The sequence below is a fragment of the Phocoena sinus genome, chromosome 11, assembly GCF_008692025.1.
Source record: "Phocoena sinus isolate mPhoSin1 chromosome 11, mPhoSin1.pri, whole genome shotgun sequence".
NCBI classification, from domain to species: Eukaryota; Metazoa; Chordata; class Mammalia; order Artiodactyla; family Phocoenidae; genus Phocoena; species Phocoena sinus.
In genome coordinates, this window is record NC_045773.1 from 2,958,260 (window position 1) to 2,976,199 (window position 17,940).

A 17,940-nucleotide genomic window follows, 5' to 3' on the forward strand; every position below is an offset into this window, starting at 1 on the left:
TCAACCAAATGCACCCGGGGAAAAGTAAATTTAACATACTGTACGTGTGGGAATGTAAGTCGGTGCAGCCTTTATGGAAAAAGAATATGGAGAGTCCTCAAAAGATTAAAAATAGAATTAGCATACAGCAATTCTACTTCTGGGTATTTAGCCAAAGAAAATGAAAATGCTAACTCGAAAATATATTTCCATCCTCGTGTTCACCACAGCACTATTCACAATAGCCAGGACATGGAAACAACCTGAGCCCATCGACAGATGAATGGAGAAAGAAGATGTGATACACACACACACACACGCATATGTGTATATATATATGTATATACATACAATGGAATATTATTCACCCATAGAAAAGAAGGAAATCCTGTCATTTGTGACAACATGGATGGACCTTGAGGGCATTATGCTAAGTGAGATAAGCCAGACACAGAAAGACAAATACTGTATGATCTCATGTATATGTGGAATCTTAAAAAAAAAAAAAAAAATTGAACTAAAAAAAATAGTGTATGAACACTTTGGATAGGGTGCATCTTCATTCTCTATATTTGGTGCATTACTGCATATACGTTATATACACACGCGAATGTTTTCCCGCTTGTATAGAAAACTACGTATTCTGAATTTTGTGGCTGATTTCAGGGACTTTGCAGAGTGACGCTGACTCGCATAGATCTCATCGTCCACGTCCATGTCAGATACTGGAACGTGCCTCCTCTGTGCCCTTGCGGAAGGATGTCGGACTTGGTGGTGGGTAAATATACTTTGGGTGGATTCCTGGTTAGTCCAAAAGCCACAGTCCGAGCATGGCCAATCTGTGAGGGTCGCCAGAGCAGTGTTTCCTGGTGTGGGTGCCTTGGAAGAGCAGCTCCACCAGATGGCCAGTGAGTCTGAGGTCAGAGGAGTGTGGACCTCCAGGGAAGCCTCCTCAAGCTGCTCTCCTGTCTGCAGGACTTTTCAGAGCCTTTAATACACTGGCTCTCTCTCAAGCAGGGAGTATAGCATGCTGAGTTCCCAAATTTATCATCCAGGGAGCCCTCCTTTTTACCCCAGAGCAGCGGGTGGGGGTGGGGAGGGATAGAAACCAGTCCGCTGAACAGACTGGGGAACAGGTCCTCTTGAGTCACGCCATGGAGGGGGGATCTCCCCTAGGCCTTGACCTACTCAACATTTGATCCCATTTGAAGCCAACGCAAATGTGGGAGGAGAGCTAACAGAACGCTGGACTAACATGGATCAAAATGCTCACGTGCAGGAATGAACGATCGGTCTTGTATTTTGGGTCAGAAATGGAAAGCATTCACTCAACAAAGAGAACAGAGCGCTTCCCATGTGTGCGGTGCACCCAGACCTGGGGCCACAAGACTAACAAGACTCTGGAGGGCTCAGAGCAGCTGGGCGTGTAGGGTAGAGAGGAGCTGGCCTGCCAGGGGGGCGAGCATCTCTCCATGTGTTTCCTGAGCATCTACTGTGTGCCAGGCCATGGGCCAGGTGCTGGGGGTCACAGAGAGAAGATGACTGACAGGTCCGGGCTCCATGGACTTCCCCACAGCCAGGGACCGATGGCAGACACACACAGCCTTGCAAAAGTATGCAAAGTCACTTCTGGAAGTGGTAAGTGCTATAAAGACAACAGCACAGCATGACCTACAGGAGAGGCTGTCTCGGCCAGATGGTCAAAGGAGGCCTCCTGGAGAAGGTGGCGTCTGGGTGGAGGCCTGCATAACGCTGGGGTGTGCAGGTTACCCACCATCGCTCAGCAGTTTCTCCCTGTGGCCCTTCTGCTCTGACCTCTGCTCCAGAAGGAGCTGGGGCGGGGGTCTGCACCAGTACCTGGGGGTGCACCACATCCACTGAGCCCTTCCGGCTGGAGAGACTCAAGAATAACATAGCTGTGATTTATGGAGCACGTCCTGGGTGCCTCGTGGGGTGTAAGTAATCTCAGCTGCCCTCACCTGCAAGATGGGTATATTATCATTGCCGTTTGGTCCTGGTCCACAGCCAGGCAATGGGGAAGCTGGGAAGAGAAGCGGCAGGTAACTGCAGGGCTGAACTACAATTCTGGGCGGCACAAATGAGCAAATAAATAGAGGATGTGCCCTGGAGTAGTAAGTGATGAGGAGAAAAACATGGAAGGTGAGGGGTAGCTGGAGAATGGGTGATCTACACTACACAGGCGGTCCTGGTGAGGGGCTGCCATGTGAGCTGAGGGTGGAAGGATGGGAGAGCACCCAGGCAGAGAGACCAGCTGGGCCAAAAGCCCTGAGGTGGGAAGGACGTAGTCACGTGAGAGGGTGGGAAGAGGGTGGCAGAGCCGGGGTGGAGAGGGGGTTGGGATGCAGGTCATGGAGGTCAGCAAAGCACCAGGGGACCTGTTGGCATTTTATTCTCAGAGCGAGAGGAAGGGTTTTACACAGGGAGACACCGTGGTCACAGCGACCGTGGGGAGACTCTTTGCTGGGTGCCAGGTGGTTGGGGGGGTACATTAGGGGGCTGATGGAGTTGGCTGACAGGTCTCTGAAGATGGAGATTTGAACAAGGAGGTGATGGGGGACGTGGTGAGAAGTGGACAGACTGGCGGATACACTTTGTAGAATCAAAATGATGACCTCAGGTTAGCAATGGGACCAATAGCTTCTCCCCTTTCTACTCCACATCTCCCTGTCCTGCTGCACCAGGAATAAAATCTGGAGCATCCCCAGGTCCTTGAGTTCCTCTTCACAGGAGACAGGCACGTGGGCCTCCTGGAAGGGTGAAGGGACATCCTTTTAGGGCCCTAACCCACCAGGCGCTAGGGTCTTACGTCCTGTCAATGCTGTTGCCACCTGACAAGGTGGGCTGCGTGACTCGGATGTCAGGGCTCGTGTCGCTGCCTCAGGGCCCACCAACAAAACGAGGCTGTCCAACACACGGCGGCCTCAAGAATCTCACGTGTGGCAGGACCACACAAACAAGAACCCCTCCAGCAGCAGGGAACTCGCCGGCCATCCCAGTCTTGCCACAGAACACCCACGTGACTTGGTCAGCCTCCACGTGGCTCTGAGCTGAGCTGTAGGTGGACATGCCTCCTTTCGGGGATGGAGAAGACCCATGAGGTGATGGACCCAGAGGAAGGGCTGCCTCTGCTCCTGGCCCTCACCCACCGATCCTCCACGAAAAGACGAAAGACAGGGGTGTGAAGCCCCATGGGACCCACCCTCCCTGGGGTCCTGCCTGATGCAGCCCTCACTCTTCTACCTGTGACACGACCACACACAACCAGATGGAAAAACAGGCAACGAGCACGAATAGGCAACTCACAGAAGAGTCAACCTGCACGGCCAGTAAACATAGGAAGGGATTTCAACCACACGACTTCTCAGGGAAATGTAAATCAAGAGGACAGTGACAAAGCATTTTACACCCATCCCCCAGGCAAAAATGAAGACGTCTGGGCAATCCCGTGTGTGAGCGAGGCCGAAGGTCAACACTGCCGGCTGGGGGAGTGGCACGTGGCACGGTCACTGCAGAAATCAGGTCCATCCTCATACCCTGTGCCCAGCAATTCCATTCCTCAGCATACACCCCAGAGAAGCACACACGTGGGCCCCGGGAGACGCGCACAGGGAGGCCCGCGGTGGCACTGTGACAGCAGGTGCTCAGAGACAACCCAGATGCCCCTCAACCAAGGCATGGGTGCACAGATGGGGTCTATTCACCACAGCTGAAATGAATCAACAACAGCTAAGAAGAACAACACAGATGGGCTTTGTTAATACTGAGGGGAAAGAAGTAAATTCCAAAAGACTGCCTATAGCGTGATGCCTTTTCTCTGTAAAATTAAACACGACTCAAACTAAATAATGTGCTTCTGGGGAATATATCAGTAGCATAAATTAGACATCAAGATTCAGGATAGAGAAAGTGTGACTTGGGAGGCGGGAGCAGGAGTTGCCTGAGGGACGTACACAGGGGTGCAAGCTACCGGTCCTTATTCTAATTGTCATGCTGGTGGTGGATTCAAGGGGGAGTTCATTGTTTCATTTATGAAAATGAAAAACCTGGAGTGGGGTGAACACCTTCTTGGGTCCCCAAGGGCCACACTGAGCCTGGTTAGCAGTTGATAAACTTGTCGTGGGCTCACATAAGCCCAGGCGTTTAAGACCCTCGAGCGCCAGCCTGTCACCTCACCTGAGGCTGCAGACCCCCGCTCGCCATCCCCTTAGCAGTCACACGTCGTCTTTGTCCCGATGTTCCCTCTGCCTGGGATCCCATTCACTGACCCATGAAATTCTTCCCACCCTTCAAGACCCAGACCAAGGCCATCTCCACTGGTCCAATCTGCTCTTTCCAAACTGGGAATCTCACCTCCGAGCACCCACCACACCCCATATGCTTTTCCCTAAAGTGCAGACCAGGCTGCTCTCAGGCTGCTTGTTATGGGCTGAATTGTGTCCCCCCGTAGAATTCATATGCCCAGCCCTAACTCTCAGTACGTCAGAATGTGTCTGTATCTGGAGGTATGACCCTTAAAGAGGTGATTAAGTTAAAATGAGGCCATCCGGGTGAGCCCTCTTCCAACCTCACTGGTGTCGTTAGAAGAGGAGATTAGGACACACAGAGACATCAGGGCACGTGCACAGAGGAAAGACCAAATGAAGACACAGGAAGAAGGCGACCCTCTACACACCAAGCGTAGGGGCCTCGGAAGAAGCCAACCCTGCCAGCACCTTGATCTTGGACTTCAGCCCCCAGGACTGTGTGTGGAAGTCGCCCCGCCTGCGGTCGGTCCTCATTCCGGCTGCCCGAGCTGCCTGAAAGCCCCACAAACAGTCCCCCTCCCTGGGAGATGGTGCAGGTGTGGCTCCCAGGCCTGGACAACAACAGCCCTATTGTCAGTGGCCCCTGTGATGGTTTGGGATGGACACACGCCCAGAAGTCAGGCCCCAGATCCAATCAGAGTGAGCTCCAGGGCTCTTGCAGGCGCTGCCACAGAAAGGTCAGGCTCTTTCCTGCAGGACCTGAGCCTGGAGGTTGACCCCCCCGACAGACACCTTTCTGCCCCAGAGGAAGCTGATGCCAGCTCACGTCCCAGGGCTCCCCAAGTCGGCACACCGACCTTCAGTTCCCGAGGATGCACAATTCCCCTTCCCGCCTGAGGCAGCTTGAATTGGGTTTCGGTTTCCAGCATCCACGAGGGCCTTGCCTGGTCCTGCCCTGGGGCCCTCTCCTCAGATCTAAGCAGTAAAATCCAGAACACTCAGGAGGGGAGACAGAAACATAGGCAGAGTGGGGACCGCACTGGGCGTGAGGAGGTGGAGAACGGTGAGCCTTTGGGTCTCAGCATGGGATGCAGAACCCGTGAAGGGCTGCTGCCCCCCACCAATGTCAATCTCCTCCTTCCTGCTCCGTCACAGACCCTTAGCTTATCTCACAGCCGCTCGGAATTAAAAGAAAAAAAAAAGACTACATTTCCCAGCTTCCCTTGCAGCTAGGTGTGTCATGTGACTAGGTCCTGGCCAATGGGAAGTAGGCAGAAGTGTGGGGTGGAGCTTCTGGGAAGTCTCTGCAAAGGCCAGTGATGTGTTCTGCGTCCAGAGTGTGGACTTGATGGCCAGAGTCCCCAAAGACTAGAATCCTGATCCCTCACCCCTACAAGGCAGCCCCAATTGGCTGGTCATTCCCGGAAAGAGGCAATCCCACGAGGGCAGGGCAGTGTTGAAGAGCCTGGAAAGCGTAAATCTGAGGCTTGCTTCTTGCTGTCCTGGAGCAGGTTGCCTATTTACACATGCGGAAGCCAAGGCTCAGAGGGGAAGTGACTCCTCAGACTCGCAGGGGTCTCATCTTGACCTCCCCTTCCTCTGCTCCCACTGCCACCACCTGAGAAACCCAGACCAGGGTAACTCCTTCCTAACCAGCCTCCAGATTGGCAGTCTCGCTCTATCCTGGCAGCTCACGGCCAAAACGGGTCTCCACTGCTACCACTTTGCCACCTTCTGCCTGGAAGACTGGACCAGACTCCTCACTCCCACACTTGCCCCTCCGCTCACCAGAGGAAAATCCAAACCCCGGACTTGGCCTGACAGGTGCCACAATGTCTGCCTCCTGGCTCCTTCTCTGACCTCTGAGTCTCTCTGTACTCCAGCCACGCCGGCCTCCGTGCTGTTTGTCAAACCACCAAGCACATTCCTGCCTCAGGGCCTTTGCACCTGCCGTCCCCTCTCTGTCTTCCCCCAGACACCTCCCTCACAAATCCAGAGGCCTTCCCTGACCACAGAGGCTGAAAGAGCAGCCTCCAGCCACAGAGAGCACCGGAGAAATTTTTGGTGAACGCATGAGTGAGTGAATGAATGAATTCTGTACCCACTCTTTAATGACTCTTCCAGAATTCCCATTAGATTGAATCACATAATGTTGTTATTTCTGTGGGCCTAAAACCACTGACTTGTGGCAATTTCACATAGTGCAACCTTACTTTGGCAGTCATGCCCCTGCTCAAAGCTCCCCGTTATCTCCTACCACCTAGAAATAGAAACTGCGAGCCGTGACCCCACACACCTCCAGGCTCTGGCTCCCACTCCCTTCCAGGTCCCGCAGGCCTGCTGTCTAGCATCGCAATCCCAGGGGTTTTCTTGGCGCCTCTGTTTGCTTAAATCCCCTGAGGCCATCCTACCCAGGTCCTCCTCTCAAAGAATGCTCCTTGCCCCAGGCCTCTGCTCCTGCTCAGTGTATACTGGTATTATAAACTGGTGGGGGCTTCCCTGTGGGCGCAGTGGTTAAGAATCCGCCTGCCAATGCAGGGGACACGGGTTCGAGCCCTGGTCTGGGAAGATCCCACATGCCGCGGAGCAACTAAGCCCGAGTGCCACAACTACTGAGCCTGCACTCCAGAGCCTGCGAGCCACAACTACTGAGCCCACGAGCCACAACTACTGAAGCCCGCATGCCTAGAGCCCATGCTCTGCAACAAGAGACGCCACGACGAGAAGCCCACACAGTGAAACGACAAGTAGCCCCCACTCACCGCAACTAGAAAAAGACCACGCACAGCAACAAAGACCCAACACAGCCAAAAATAAATAAATTAATTAAAATTTTAAAATTTTTTAATAAATAAATAAATAAACTGGTGGTGCATACTGGCGGTATTCCCCCGCCTCAGCCTGCAACGGATCCCTCAATCCTACAACTCTGGGCAGCTGGGGGCTTCTGGACAGCAGGGACTCCTTCATCCCAGGACTCCCTGCACTGGAGCCCTCCTGTTGCACCCTGGCAGGCATTATCACAATGCCACCAACAGGCTAGCTACTCCAGGACTGCGAGTGATACTGGGATCCGCCCAGTCCTAGGAGAACCTGCCACTCACTTTTTGCTGACCTTGGGCCTCAGTCTCCCCATATGTAACATCTCATATGTCAACAAAGACACAGCTCAAAATAACACCAGAGCCCAGGCCTGGGTCCCAGAAACAGGGGGCATGGGTGTGAGCAGGAGAAGGCAGGAAAACCACAGCAACCACAAGGGAAGGTGCCCAGGATGGTGGGAGATGATACCAGGCAGAAGGAATGCGTGGAGCCGAGGCCCCCAAGCAGGACCCAAACAGTGCCGTGTGCTTGGGAAACAGCATGAGGCTGGGTGGGCAAGGGGGACAGGAAGATGGGAGCGGATGAGGACAGAGGGCAGCGGCGGACCAGTGAGAAGTTGGGATTTCATTCTGAGGCCAGGGGGAGCCTCCCAAGGAGGTTAAGCAGGGAAATGACAGGATCTGATTTCCACTTACAAAGGACAACCCTGCCGGCAGGAGGGTTTGCAGGATGGCCGGAGGCTGGGAGGTGCCACCTGTGTGACCCGAGGGGGAGCGAGTGAGGGCATGGAGCAGTGGCCAGACTTGGGGTGGATCTTTTCAACATGAACTGGATTTGCTGATGTCGGGGCTGAAGGAGACAGAGAACCCAGGGGTGCCCTGTGAGCAGTCGAGCAGGCTGGGTGAACCACTGCAGCCGAGGGACCTGAGGCAGACCCGACTTTAAGGGAAGTTCACTGCTCGATTCAGCAGTGAGGCTGCAGGGTTTCCGGCCCCCCAGTCCAGACGCATACAAGCGAGAAGACATACAAATACAACATGGCCTTCCCCACATCGACCGGGGCTTCCTGGCAACCAACATTGTTCCCGTGCCCTTTCCACCAGGCTTTTACACCATTCCCATAAAACAGGGGTTGGAAATTCAAATGCCCACAGTGGCCAGGCAAGGCAATGCAGAAGGGTGGGGACTGTGGCAGTGAATGGGCTGCCCAGGTTCCACCTAAAGGGCGCTGTGTTCTCAGCTGTAGCCCATTAGTAACTAAGTGGGCACAGGTGTAAGCTATCCGTAGCTCTGCCAATTTTTCCAAAGAAGCCAGAAGTCCATATTTTTAGGCGAAACAGATAGTTTCTAAATTTGGGCTTCAATTTAAAAAACAGTATCAGTGCTGTATCCGCCAGTTAGCATTTGGGCCACTGGCTGCTGGTGTGCAACTCTACTGGGAACAGTTGGTGGTGGATTCCAATTGGAGAGCTGACCCTCATCAGCAGACCTAAATTCAAGTTGTGGCACCTGCAGGATCCCTCATCTAGGGCGTTCTAGCCTGCAGCAGAGAAGGGGGTCCCAGAGCACTCCCGAGGCAATTTGGTCTCCCCATAGTTTATAAGACCCCGCTTGGGGTGTCTGGGTGAGCACATACCCACTTTGAGCTCCTTTCCGAAGACGGTGCGCTCCCCCAGCGCCGAGCAGTTCCAGCGGCCATTGCGGAACTGAAACTGACACTCGTCCAGGCCCATTTGCGAGCCTTCTCCTATGACGATGATGGCGTCGGGCCGGCTCTGGCAGATCGCCCGCTGTCTGGGAGCCAGGCCTGGGATCTTGTTACAGATGATGCTCGCGCCCAGAGCTACCACCGAGGAGAAGCCACTGGAGCAGGGGACACAGAGAGATGGGGCGTTAGGCCAGCAAGGTGGGGGGCACACCTACAGGCCCTCCCTAGGCGTCCAGCCCTGCCCTCCCCCTGCTACTGCTCCCAGCACGGGTCTCTCAACTTTTTTGATACTGCACCCCCAACCCACGTTCACTCATTTATAATTCCCATCGGTACTTGTACCACGTGTATATTCAATATTAGTGAGGCTTAATTTCTTTCTTAGACACAAAGAAAGACGATGCGTGTCACAAACATACTGTCAAATGAACTAAGCCAGTTGCCTATGCATCTATGGGAGAATTCAATTGAGATGAAGTTTAAAATCATGCAAAATGGAACTGCACTGTTTAGGGGTCATCTCTGGGTGGTAAAACTGCAAAGGTAACCACCAAGTTTCACGTAGCGTTTGCCTCTGAAAGGGGGATGGGTGCACAGATGTTGATTAAAAAACAAAAACTGTTCAGACATGTTATATATGGACGACATATTGTATGTATGTATATGTTTTATTTTTAAAAAATCTTTAAAAAGCAACTGTGAATAAAAGTTGTAGTATTTCCTTCCTGCGTGCCAATGGAATACGTGTATCCCACTCCAGGTATAACTGGCCTAGAGGACGCTTATGACTATCGCAGCAAGGTTCCTGTCTTCCCAACTCATTCACAGGTACGTACTAGGCACCTATCAGGGCACCAGGCTCCCAGGCACCATGCTGGGAGGCAGGCAAGGCCCTAACTTCGAGGGGCTATGGAGGGAGACCATGCAAATGTCTCAAATGAACACAACACAACATTCAATGACATGCACTACAAAGAAAATAAATGAAGATGCTGTGATAACAAGTAGTGGTGGGTCTGGGAGGGAAGGGAGAGGGGCCGCTTTAGCATGAGTGGTCAAGGAGGGCCTCCCTGAGGAGGTAACAGTGCAGCAGAGACCCGAATGGTCAGGAACCAGCCATGGGAAGGTCTGGGGAAGAGTATTCTGGGCAGAGGAAACAGAAGATGCAAAGTCCTGGGAAGGGAACAAGCTTGGGATCGCCAAGGAACAGAAAGAACCCACAGAACCCAATGCAGAACCAGGGCTCGGTGGGGGGGGGGGCGGGGTCTGGGGAGAGGAGACGGCTCAGGGCTGATCTATCTCGGTACATCAAGAAGCACTGAAGGGCTGGAAGCAGGTTACTGACAGGATCCCATGCCTCCAGCCCCAGGGGGGAGAGGGCTACAGGGCTCCAGAACAACAGCAGGGAGAGTGGGCAGGCCAGAGGTGGCTTGGCCTGGGTGGCCGCAGATGGAGGCGACCCAGCTCGCTGATGGATGAGGTGGAGCCGATGGGAGGGCTGGGGAAGGGTACAAGGGAAAGAGAGGCGTCAGTGTGGCTTGTGGGTATCTGGCCTGAGGGTGGGCCCATTTCCTAATATCAAGATAACCCCAAAGAGGCTCCAGTGGTAGCCCTGACAATGCAGCTAGCCCTCCCGTTACACAAAGATGGCCCACTTGTCTGGAGCTTCCTTTTGTATAATCCTTCAAAGGTCATCAAGCACCCTTTGAAAGAGAAGACCTCACTCTGGTTATAATAATGAGCTCCCATTTACATGGGCCATGGTCAGCCGCTGGGCTAATTGCCTCGTCTTTCCAGTCCAGGCTCAGCTGTGGGAAGTTGTTCTGGAATTGGGATTTCTCAAGGCGAGGGTCCCCTGACCAACACCACAAGAGCTGAGGTGACCCCACTCCTCTCGAAGCACATAACTGCCGCTCCTGCCACACACCAGCCCTCTTCCTGCCTCGGGCAGGTGGTCCCTCTCCCTGGAAGCTCTCTCACCCCCTGACCTTCACACGGTTGGCTTCTTGCCATCATCCAAGTAACCTCAAGGGTCCCCTCCCCGACCATCCCACCTAAGGGAACCTGCCTCTCCACCCCATCCCTCCTAACTTTCCATCACAATCTGTTTTGTTTACTTAATACTCTTGATTACTCATGGTCTTCTGAAATGTTTTAATGTACGTGTTTGTTTTTAACCTGTGTGCTTGCTTTTTTATCACCTGTCTTTCTCATTAGACCATCAGCTCCTTGAGGACAGGGAGGCTGTCTGCTGGGCTTGCTAAATGGATTGTGGAGCTTCAAAAATGTCACTGCCTATTACACAGCAGGTGCCCCTAGTTATGCCTTGAATGCATCCGGGAACTTCTGCAGCATCCCTATTATATGCAAATGCAGTATGGCAGGTGCTACCACTAACTCTAGACCAGTCAGCCTTTCGAAACAGCCCTATAGGGCAGGAATCACCATCTCCGTTTAACATATCCACTTTGCGAAGCTGAGAACCGAGGCTCACCGAGGTTGAGGCCTGGAGGCTAGCAGGTGATGGATCTAAAACAGGACCCTAGCAAGAGCTCTCAGTCATTCGTCTCAGCCACTCAAAGAGAGTCTAACAGGGAGCTAGGATGTTTTAAATGTTTCAGGAAGACGCAGCACAGAAAGAGGAGGTCAAGTGGAGATGTTCTGGCCACAAGTCAGGAGGAACCTGTCGACACCTAGTTGACCACCAGGAAATCCCTACACCAGCAGAGAGCCAAACTATATATTGCGGTAAAAAATGCACAGGCACCATAGTCTCGCAGCTAAGAGCTCAGGTCTAGGGTGCCATCTAAGCTTCCTTCACCTAGTAGCTGTGTGACCTTGGGCAAGTTACATCCCCTCTCTGTACTTCAGTTTTCCCATTGCTAAAATGAGGATATGAACTGGACCTCACCTCATAGGGCTGCTGAAAAATTAAATGTGTCAAAACATGGGAAGTGCTCTGAACGTATCAGGTACACAGTGAGTACTCAATAAATGAGCTGCTGTGGTGGTTATTATTGCATCTGATTGTTACAAAAAGGCTAGTGCTTGAGTCACTTGAACTATCCAGATAAAATAAGAATACCACAGGTGCCCTGCCATCCATCCGAGGAACCAAAAGGCCTCCCATGCCCATTTTACAGATGGATAACCCGAGGTACAGAGAGCAGCAGCAGGGCCTGGCCCCAAACCACCCTGCAACTCCTTCCGACCTGGCCCTCTCCCCACCCCAAAGGGCGGCAGCGGGGCGGAAGGCCGGCGCCCTCCCTCCGGGCAGCTGGGCCCCTGCGGGGACTATGAGGTCTCGGCGCCGCCGGCGGGAGGTCGGGCGGGCGGGGCGGCCAGAGGAGTTATTTTCTGTTGTTTTCCCTTTCTCTCTCCCCTCCCGGGTCCCTCCGCCCCGTTTCTAATTAAAAAGGAGATAAAGCCGCACGCGGCCAGCGCCAATCAGCCCCACCGGCTTCCTGGATGCTGGATGCGCGCGGGACGGCGGGGCGCGGGCCAAGATGAAGATTAAAGCAGGGGAAAAAAAAGAAAGCCACCCAGATGCGGGCGAATCAATAACACTTAAAACACACCGGCAGGCAGGCAGCGCGCGAGCCTCGCAGCCGCCTCTCCGCCCGCGGTCGCGTCTCGGCCCGCGGTCAGGGCTGGCAGCCGCTTGGTCCGCTCTGTGCGCACCTGCTGGCCGCCACGGCCGGTCAACTTGAGAAATCCCCACGCCAGAGCCGCGGGGTGGGGAAACGGGGGAGTGGTAGTGACAAAACACAAAGGATCCACCACACACACACCATCGCCGCAGCCCCTGCAGTCCGACCTCTCCCCGAGCGGAGCTGGGGAGCAGGTTGCGTGAAACCTGGCAAGGTGGCCCTTGAGCGTCAGAACCTCTACCCATCCCTAAAGCCCCCGCCCCCACCTCCTGTGCCTCACGCGCATTATCTCCGAAGTACAAAGGGTGACTGGCCGCGCATATGCAGCTCCAAGACGCGTCCCGAGCCGCCCCCTCCCACCTTCCAGCCAGCGCGCCGCCCCGGCCCCACCTCCTAGAAAGGCTGGCGTGAGGCAGGGAGGGCTGCTCCGCGAGCAAGCTGGCCGCCTTGGGTGCCCAGTTTTAGGGGGCGGGGTGTCCCGCCTCTCTCTGGCGCTGGCTCTGCGAGCTTGTCTCCCTGGGTGTCTCGGGCCATCTCTAGTTCTACCTTTGTGTGCGTCTGTTAGGGTGGTTGGCGCTGTCCCCTTCTCCTGGGATGGGGCTCCGGGAGTCTGAGGGTCCTTGGAAACCGGGTGGTGCCAAGGCTCTGAGGAGCGGTTTGTGTTTTTGCCAGCGAACGTCCCTCCCTCCGGGTACCTGTTCCCTGTTCACGGACCGGCCCCGCCTGCCGCCCGGGGACTGCCCTGTACTAGGAGCGGCTGTGCCCTCGCCTCTGTGTACAGAGTTCCTTTCGGGCTCTGGGGGCTGAGCTCCCTGCGAGCGGCTGTGGTCCCGGCAGGGTGTTCCCGCTGGACCTGCTGTTCCCATGCCCTGGTCTGAAGGGTCCTTGGGAGACGATGACCTTTGCAGCGGCTAGCCCTCTTCAGAGTCCCCGAAGCTGGAGCGTCCCTACTGGCTGTCCTTGGTTTGGGGGTCTTCCAGCCTCAGGCGTTCTCAGGACGGCCGGTCCCCCTGCCCGTGTCTCTGGAGCTGTGCGCGCCCCTGGGGCTCCCGCCCGAGGGGGGCCTTTGTGCGCCCACCGCTCCCGCACCGCGCCCACCCGGCGTCTCTGAGGAGCCAAGGAAGTTGGCGGCCGGCGGCGGCTCGCGGGCGACGCAACCCCTCCCCAAGCCACGCCAACTTTGCCGGGACGCGCGTGCAGGAGGTGCGAGCGGCCCTTACCCGATCCGGAGGTAGACCATGCCCAGGCTGAGAAAGAGGTGGCCCAGGCAGCGCCGCGCTTTCCGGTTCATAGTCCCCGCTGGCCGCCGGGGCCGCGGGCCGGGCTGTGCTGATCCCGCGGGCCGGCCCTGGCAGGGCAATCAACATAGCCCGCCCGGGAGGCGCGGGCCGAGGCTTCCCGGGGCCGTCTGTCGTGCGCCCGTCCGCGCGCTCGGCGCCTGAGCCTCGCCGGGAGCGCGGGAGCCACGGAGCGGGAGGAGGGAGGGAGGAGCGAGCGCGGCACGGGGCGACGCCGGGCTGCGCGCGAGCGGCCGGTGCAAGTGTGCGAGGCGCGGAGAGTGCGGGGGCGCTGCAGCCGCCCGCCCCCGCCCCCGCCCCTCCCTCCCTCCTTTCTCCCGTCCCTCCCCCGCCCCTCCCCCACCCGCCTCCCCGGAGCGCCCGCCCCGCGCCCCCGCGCCCGCGGGACAGGGCCGCCTGCTCCCAGCGCGCTCGCGCTTGCCCCACGCGCTCCCGCGGCGCCCCCTCCCGGCTCCGGGGCGCCGAGCTGGGTCCGGGGCAGTGGGAGTCCGGAGGGGCTCCACCCGACGCTAACTCGTAAATTGCGGGGCGAGCGGACGCGCAGGGACTGCCCTCGGGTTGGCGGGAATCGGGGCTCAGCCGAGAACCCTTTCGCCCTGGCCTGCCTCCCCGTCGCCGCGGCCCGGCCGAGCGCTCGGAGCTGTGGGGTGTTAGGGCGCACCCAGGTTCCTCCCTCCCCTTGGCTTCCAGCCCAGCTTCAGGGGAGGGCGCCCCCTTATGCAGGGCTACTGGCGGAGCGGGGACGACTGGCTCAGAGTATTCCTCCCCGCCCCCGTCTATTCGAGGCGGGGAGGCAGGTGGGTGCCCAGGTGAGACAGCCTCCTGTGGAGTCCCGCTCCTAGAGGAAAGTCGGAGTCGGGCTGAGGCCTGGACGCCCCGCACGCACCCCAGACGTGGGGCGCCCGAGTAGCCGTAAGGCTCCGGGCGCAGCCGGCTGCTCAGCGCGCTCTCGCGGCGACACCTGGCGGGCGCGACGGGCGGTGCAGCTCCGCCTCGCTCCCGGGGACAGCGTCGAGGCTGACCAGAGGTCCTGATCCTTTCCTGTGACAGACACCCCAGTCCAGTGAGCTAGGGGGCGGTTGGACTCAAGTTTCAGCTGAAGAAATCGAGGCTCAGGGGCGCAAAGGTGTTTTCCCACAGTCACCAGCTGGTGAATGGCAGCGCCAGATTGGAAACAAGGCGTGCCTGACTCTAGTTAACAGCCCCCTCCACAGGGCTATTACTTCTGAATTGCTTTTCTAAATTACACACACGTGGGGACTTCCCTGGCGGTCCAGTGGTTAGGACTCCGCGCTTCCACTGCTGGAGGCTCGGGTTCGACCCCTGGTTGGGGGAACTAAAATCCCGCAGTCTGGGGAACTAAGATCCTACAACCGCATGGCACAGCCGGAAAAAAAAAAAAAAAAAAAAATCATACACGTTCCCTGAAAACCACTATTCTTGCCTTCATTCCCATTCCACAGATCTCTGTGCCAGGCACCAGGGTGGGCACCGTGGATACTATGAGGAACAAGGACAACGTCCTGCTCTCGGAGCTGGTGGAAGAGGCAGACCAGAAGTAAACAAATGTATCATTTGAGACATCACAGGGGCAAGTGCAGACAATAAAGCAGAGTGATGGGAGAGGCACTACTGGGGCTGGAGGGTTGATTTTAGATGTGAGGAGGTGGCCTGAAGGACACGGGAGCCAAGGGCCCAGCAGCGCACGAAGGAGGAGGCAGTGCAAAGGCTCAGAGGTGGGCGGGGCCCCAGGAGGGCCAGGGGCTGCTCCAGAAAGAGAAGGAAGGGCAGCGGGCCCCAAGGAGGAGATGGGGGCATGCGGATCCCACAGAGTTGTGTGGGCACGTGCGGAGCTCAGCTTTCAGCACAGAGTTTGGCAGGAAGACGTTGGAGGGATCAAAGAAAAGGGGACTCACGTGACTTGTATGTTCAAAGGCTGCCCTGTGGAGAGTCCACGGGGGCATGCAGAGGGCTGGGCAAAGTGGGACAGAGCAGAGAGGAGGCTACCCTGTGGTGCAGGTACCAGACATGGGTGGCTTCACTTTGTGTGGCCCCTCAGTGAGAGGCGGGTCCTCCGTGTCTCCCTGCTTGAGTCTGGGCAGGCCGGTGGGGGCTTGGTAAGGTGACCGGTAAGGTGACAGAGTGACACCACAACGCCCCTTCTGTCTTGTTGCCTGGAACAGTGCTCTGCAGCCCTGAGCCACCAGGGGAAGAATCTGCAGGCTGCCATGTTGTGAGGAAGCCCAGGCACATGCAGAGGCCCTGGGGGGCGTTCTAGTCCACCGTCCCCGTTGAGGTTCACCTTGGAATTACCCCAGCCCAGGTGCCAGACGTGTGGGTGAAGAAGCCTCTAGAAGAGCCCAGCCACCAACCATCGTGTCTTCCCATCTTCCCGGCCGAGGCACTGTGAACAGTGGCTTCTGTGGTCATCCCAGTGTGCCCTGCCCAAGCTCCGAGCCCCATAACCTGGGAGTATAATGCAATGGTTATTTTATGCCACTGTGTCTTGGGGTCCCTTGTTGCATAGCAATTGTAACTGGAACAACTAGGGTGGACGTGGGGCGCAGACAGGAGGGAGGAGGCTGGCACGTGAGCAGCTCTGATGGGACTTGGAAGGAGTCAGTGGGGAGGGGCAGAGGGAGAGAGAGACAAGCGAGGAAGCTGCAACGTCCCCCATGCTGGCTGGGGTTCCTGCGTGGAGAGAGGTGGCAGTGAGTGACTGGGGCGGGGACGGAGCCACCCAGGATTTGGAGCAAAGTCACAGGTCTTTCCTGGCCATCTTCTTCCTCCTGTCTTTCTCCCAGCCCTGAGCAGTCTGCCTCCGGAACATCACTGACGTGTTCTCTTTCTTTTCTACATGTGCTGTCATTCTTAGACCAGAGATGCGTTCATGTCCCGAATGTTAGGGGATGTTCAGGACCAGGACGTTGGAGCAGGTGCTGGAGACGTAACAGTGGATCAAATAAATTCAGAGTCTGCCCTCCAGAAGCAACGAGTTCGAGGACCAACTTAATGATCAGTATAGGTAGCACGTGCTACGTGCCGGCTGCTGCCATTAAGAGCGCCAGTGTATTAACTCATTTAGTCCTCTAACAATACTATGAGATAGGTGTTAGTCTTCTACCTAATACAATGGTTGTCAGAATTATCATCATTTTACAGTATGGGAAAAATGAATCGTGGAGGGATTGAATATACTCCCAAACTCCCATAGCCAGTACCTAGCACACCTGGGATTTGAACCTAGAGAGTTTTCAGCTTTAGCGTCTGCTCTAAGCCCCTCAATTACGCCGCCCACCTCCTGGAGAAGAGAGACTTAGGCCATTGCAATAGAAACGGTATCGGGCCTCAAGACGGGGGACACACAGAGAACTGTGGGAACACAGAGAAGGGGGCTCCAAATCCAGCATGGGGCGTCAGGGAAGGCTTCCTGGAGGAGGTATACCTAAACTGGGATCCGGAAGAAATGTGTTGGTGTGAACCAGGTAGAGTTTTTGGAGCCGGGGGAAGCAGGCCTGGAGAATGGAGGAACGGAGTGGGGGCGGGTTGTAGAGATGAGGCCCAAGAGGGGGTCTGGGGATACATTCAGAGCGTATTCATAAGTTTGGGCCTTCTCAGAAAGGGTCAGAGGCGGGTGATGGCATCTGATTTGTGTTTCAGAAGGCTCATGGTAACTGTTATGGGACCAGTAGAAGGGAGCAGAAGAGAGGCAGAAGGTCTTAGTTATCCAGGGAGAAAAGGCCCAGCCCGGACAAGAGTCAAGGAGAGAAGTGGGTGGACCGGAGGTGGTGTGAAGGCAGGGTAGGCAGGGTGAGGAAGCCCCAGGACAGGACCAGTGTGGCTGATGAGGACAACCCAGGAGAAGCTGGTCTGAGGCCCATGAACTTGGTTTTGGAGGTGCCGAGTTGGGTGTGTCTGCGGGTCACAGAAGGGACAGGGGCACGTGTGTGCCGGGCGCGCAGGAGGGAGGGTGCCCGGGGTCTCCACAGCTAGAAGTGGGCAGTCGTCAAGCCGAGGCGGGGATGGGGTGCTGTGCAGGAGCCACAGGGGCTGGGCGTGGTGTAAAGAGCAAGCTGGGAGCCGGAGCTTCAGGAACCGGTTGGGAGCCCCTGAGAGAAGCAGGGGAGGAGCAAGGAGCTTGCAGGGTCAGACCCTGCAGGGGAGGCAAGGACTGAGAAGGGGCCACACTCAGCTCCCTGGCGTTCAAAGATCCCCTC

General features: G+C 56.2%; 1 protein-coding gene across 1 annotated transcript in view; it reads right to left on the reverse strand.

Moving 5' to 3' along the window:
• The window catches only part of WNT7A (Wnt family member 7A), a 68,048-nt gene extending 54,154 nt beyond the window's left edge, over window positions 1–13,894 (reverse strand). Inside the window, exons 1-2 of the mRNA XM_032647414.1 lie at window positions 13,646–13,894; window positions 8,704–8,930 (exon numbers count right to left, since the gene is read on the reverse strand). Coding sequence (XP_032503305.1) covers window positions 8,704–8,930; window positions 13,646–13,716 — 298 coding nt within the window. The 5' untranslated portion in view covers window positions 13,717–13,894. The remainder of the gene's footprint in view (window positions 1–8,703; window positions 8,931–13,645) is intronic.
• Between the last annotated feature and the right edge of the window lie 4,046 nt (window positions 13,895–17,940).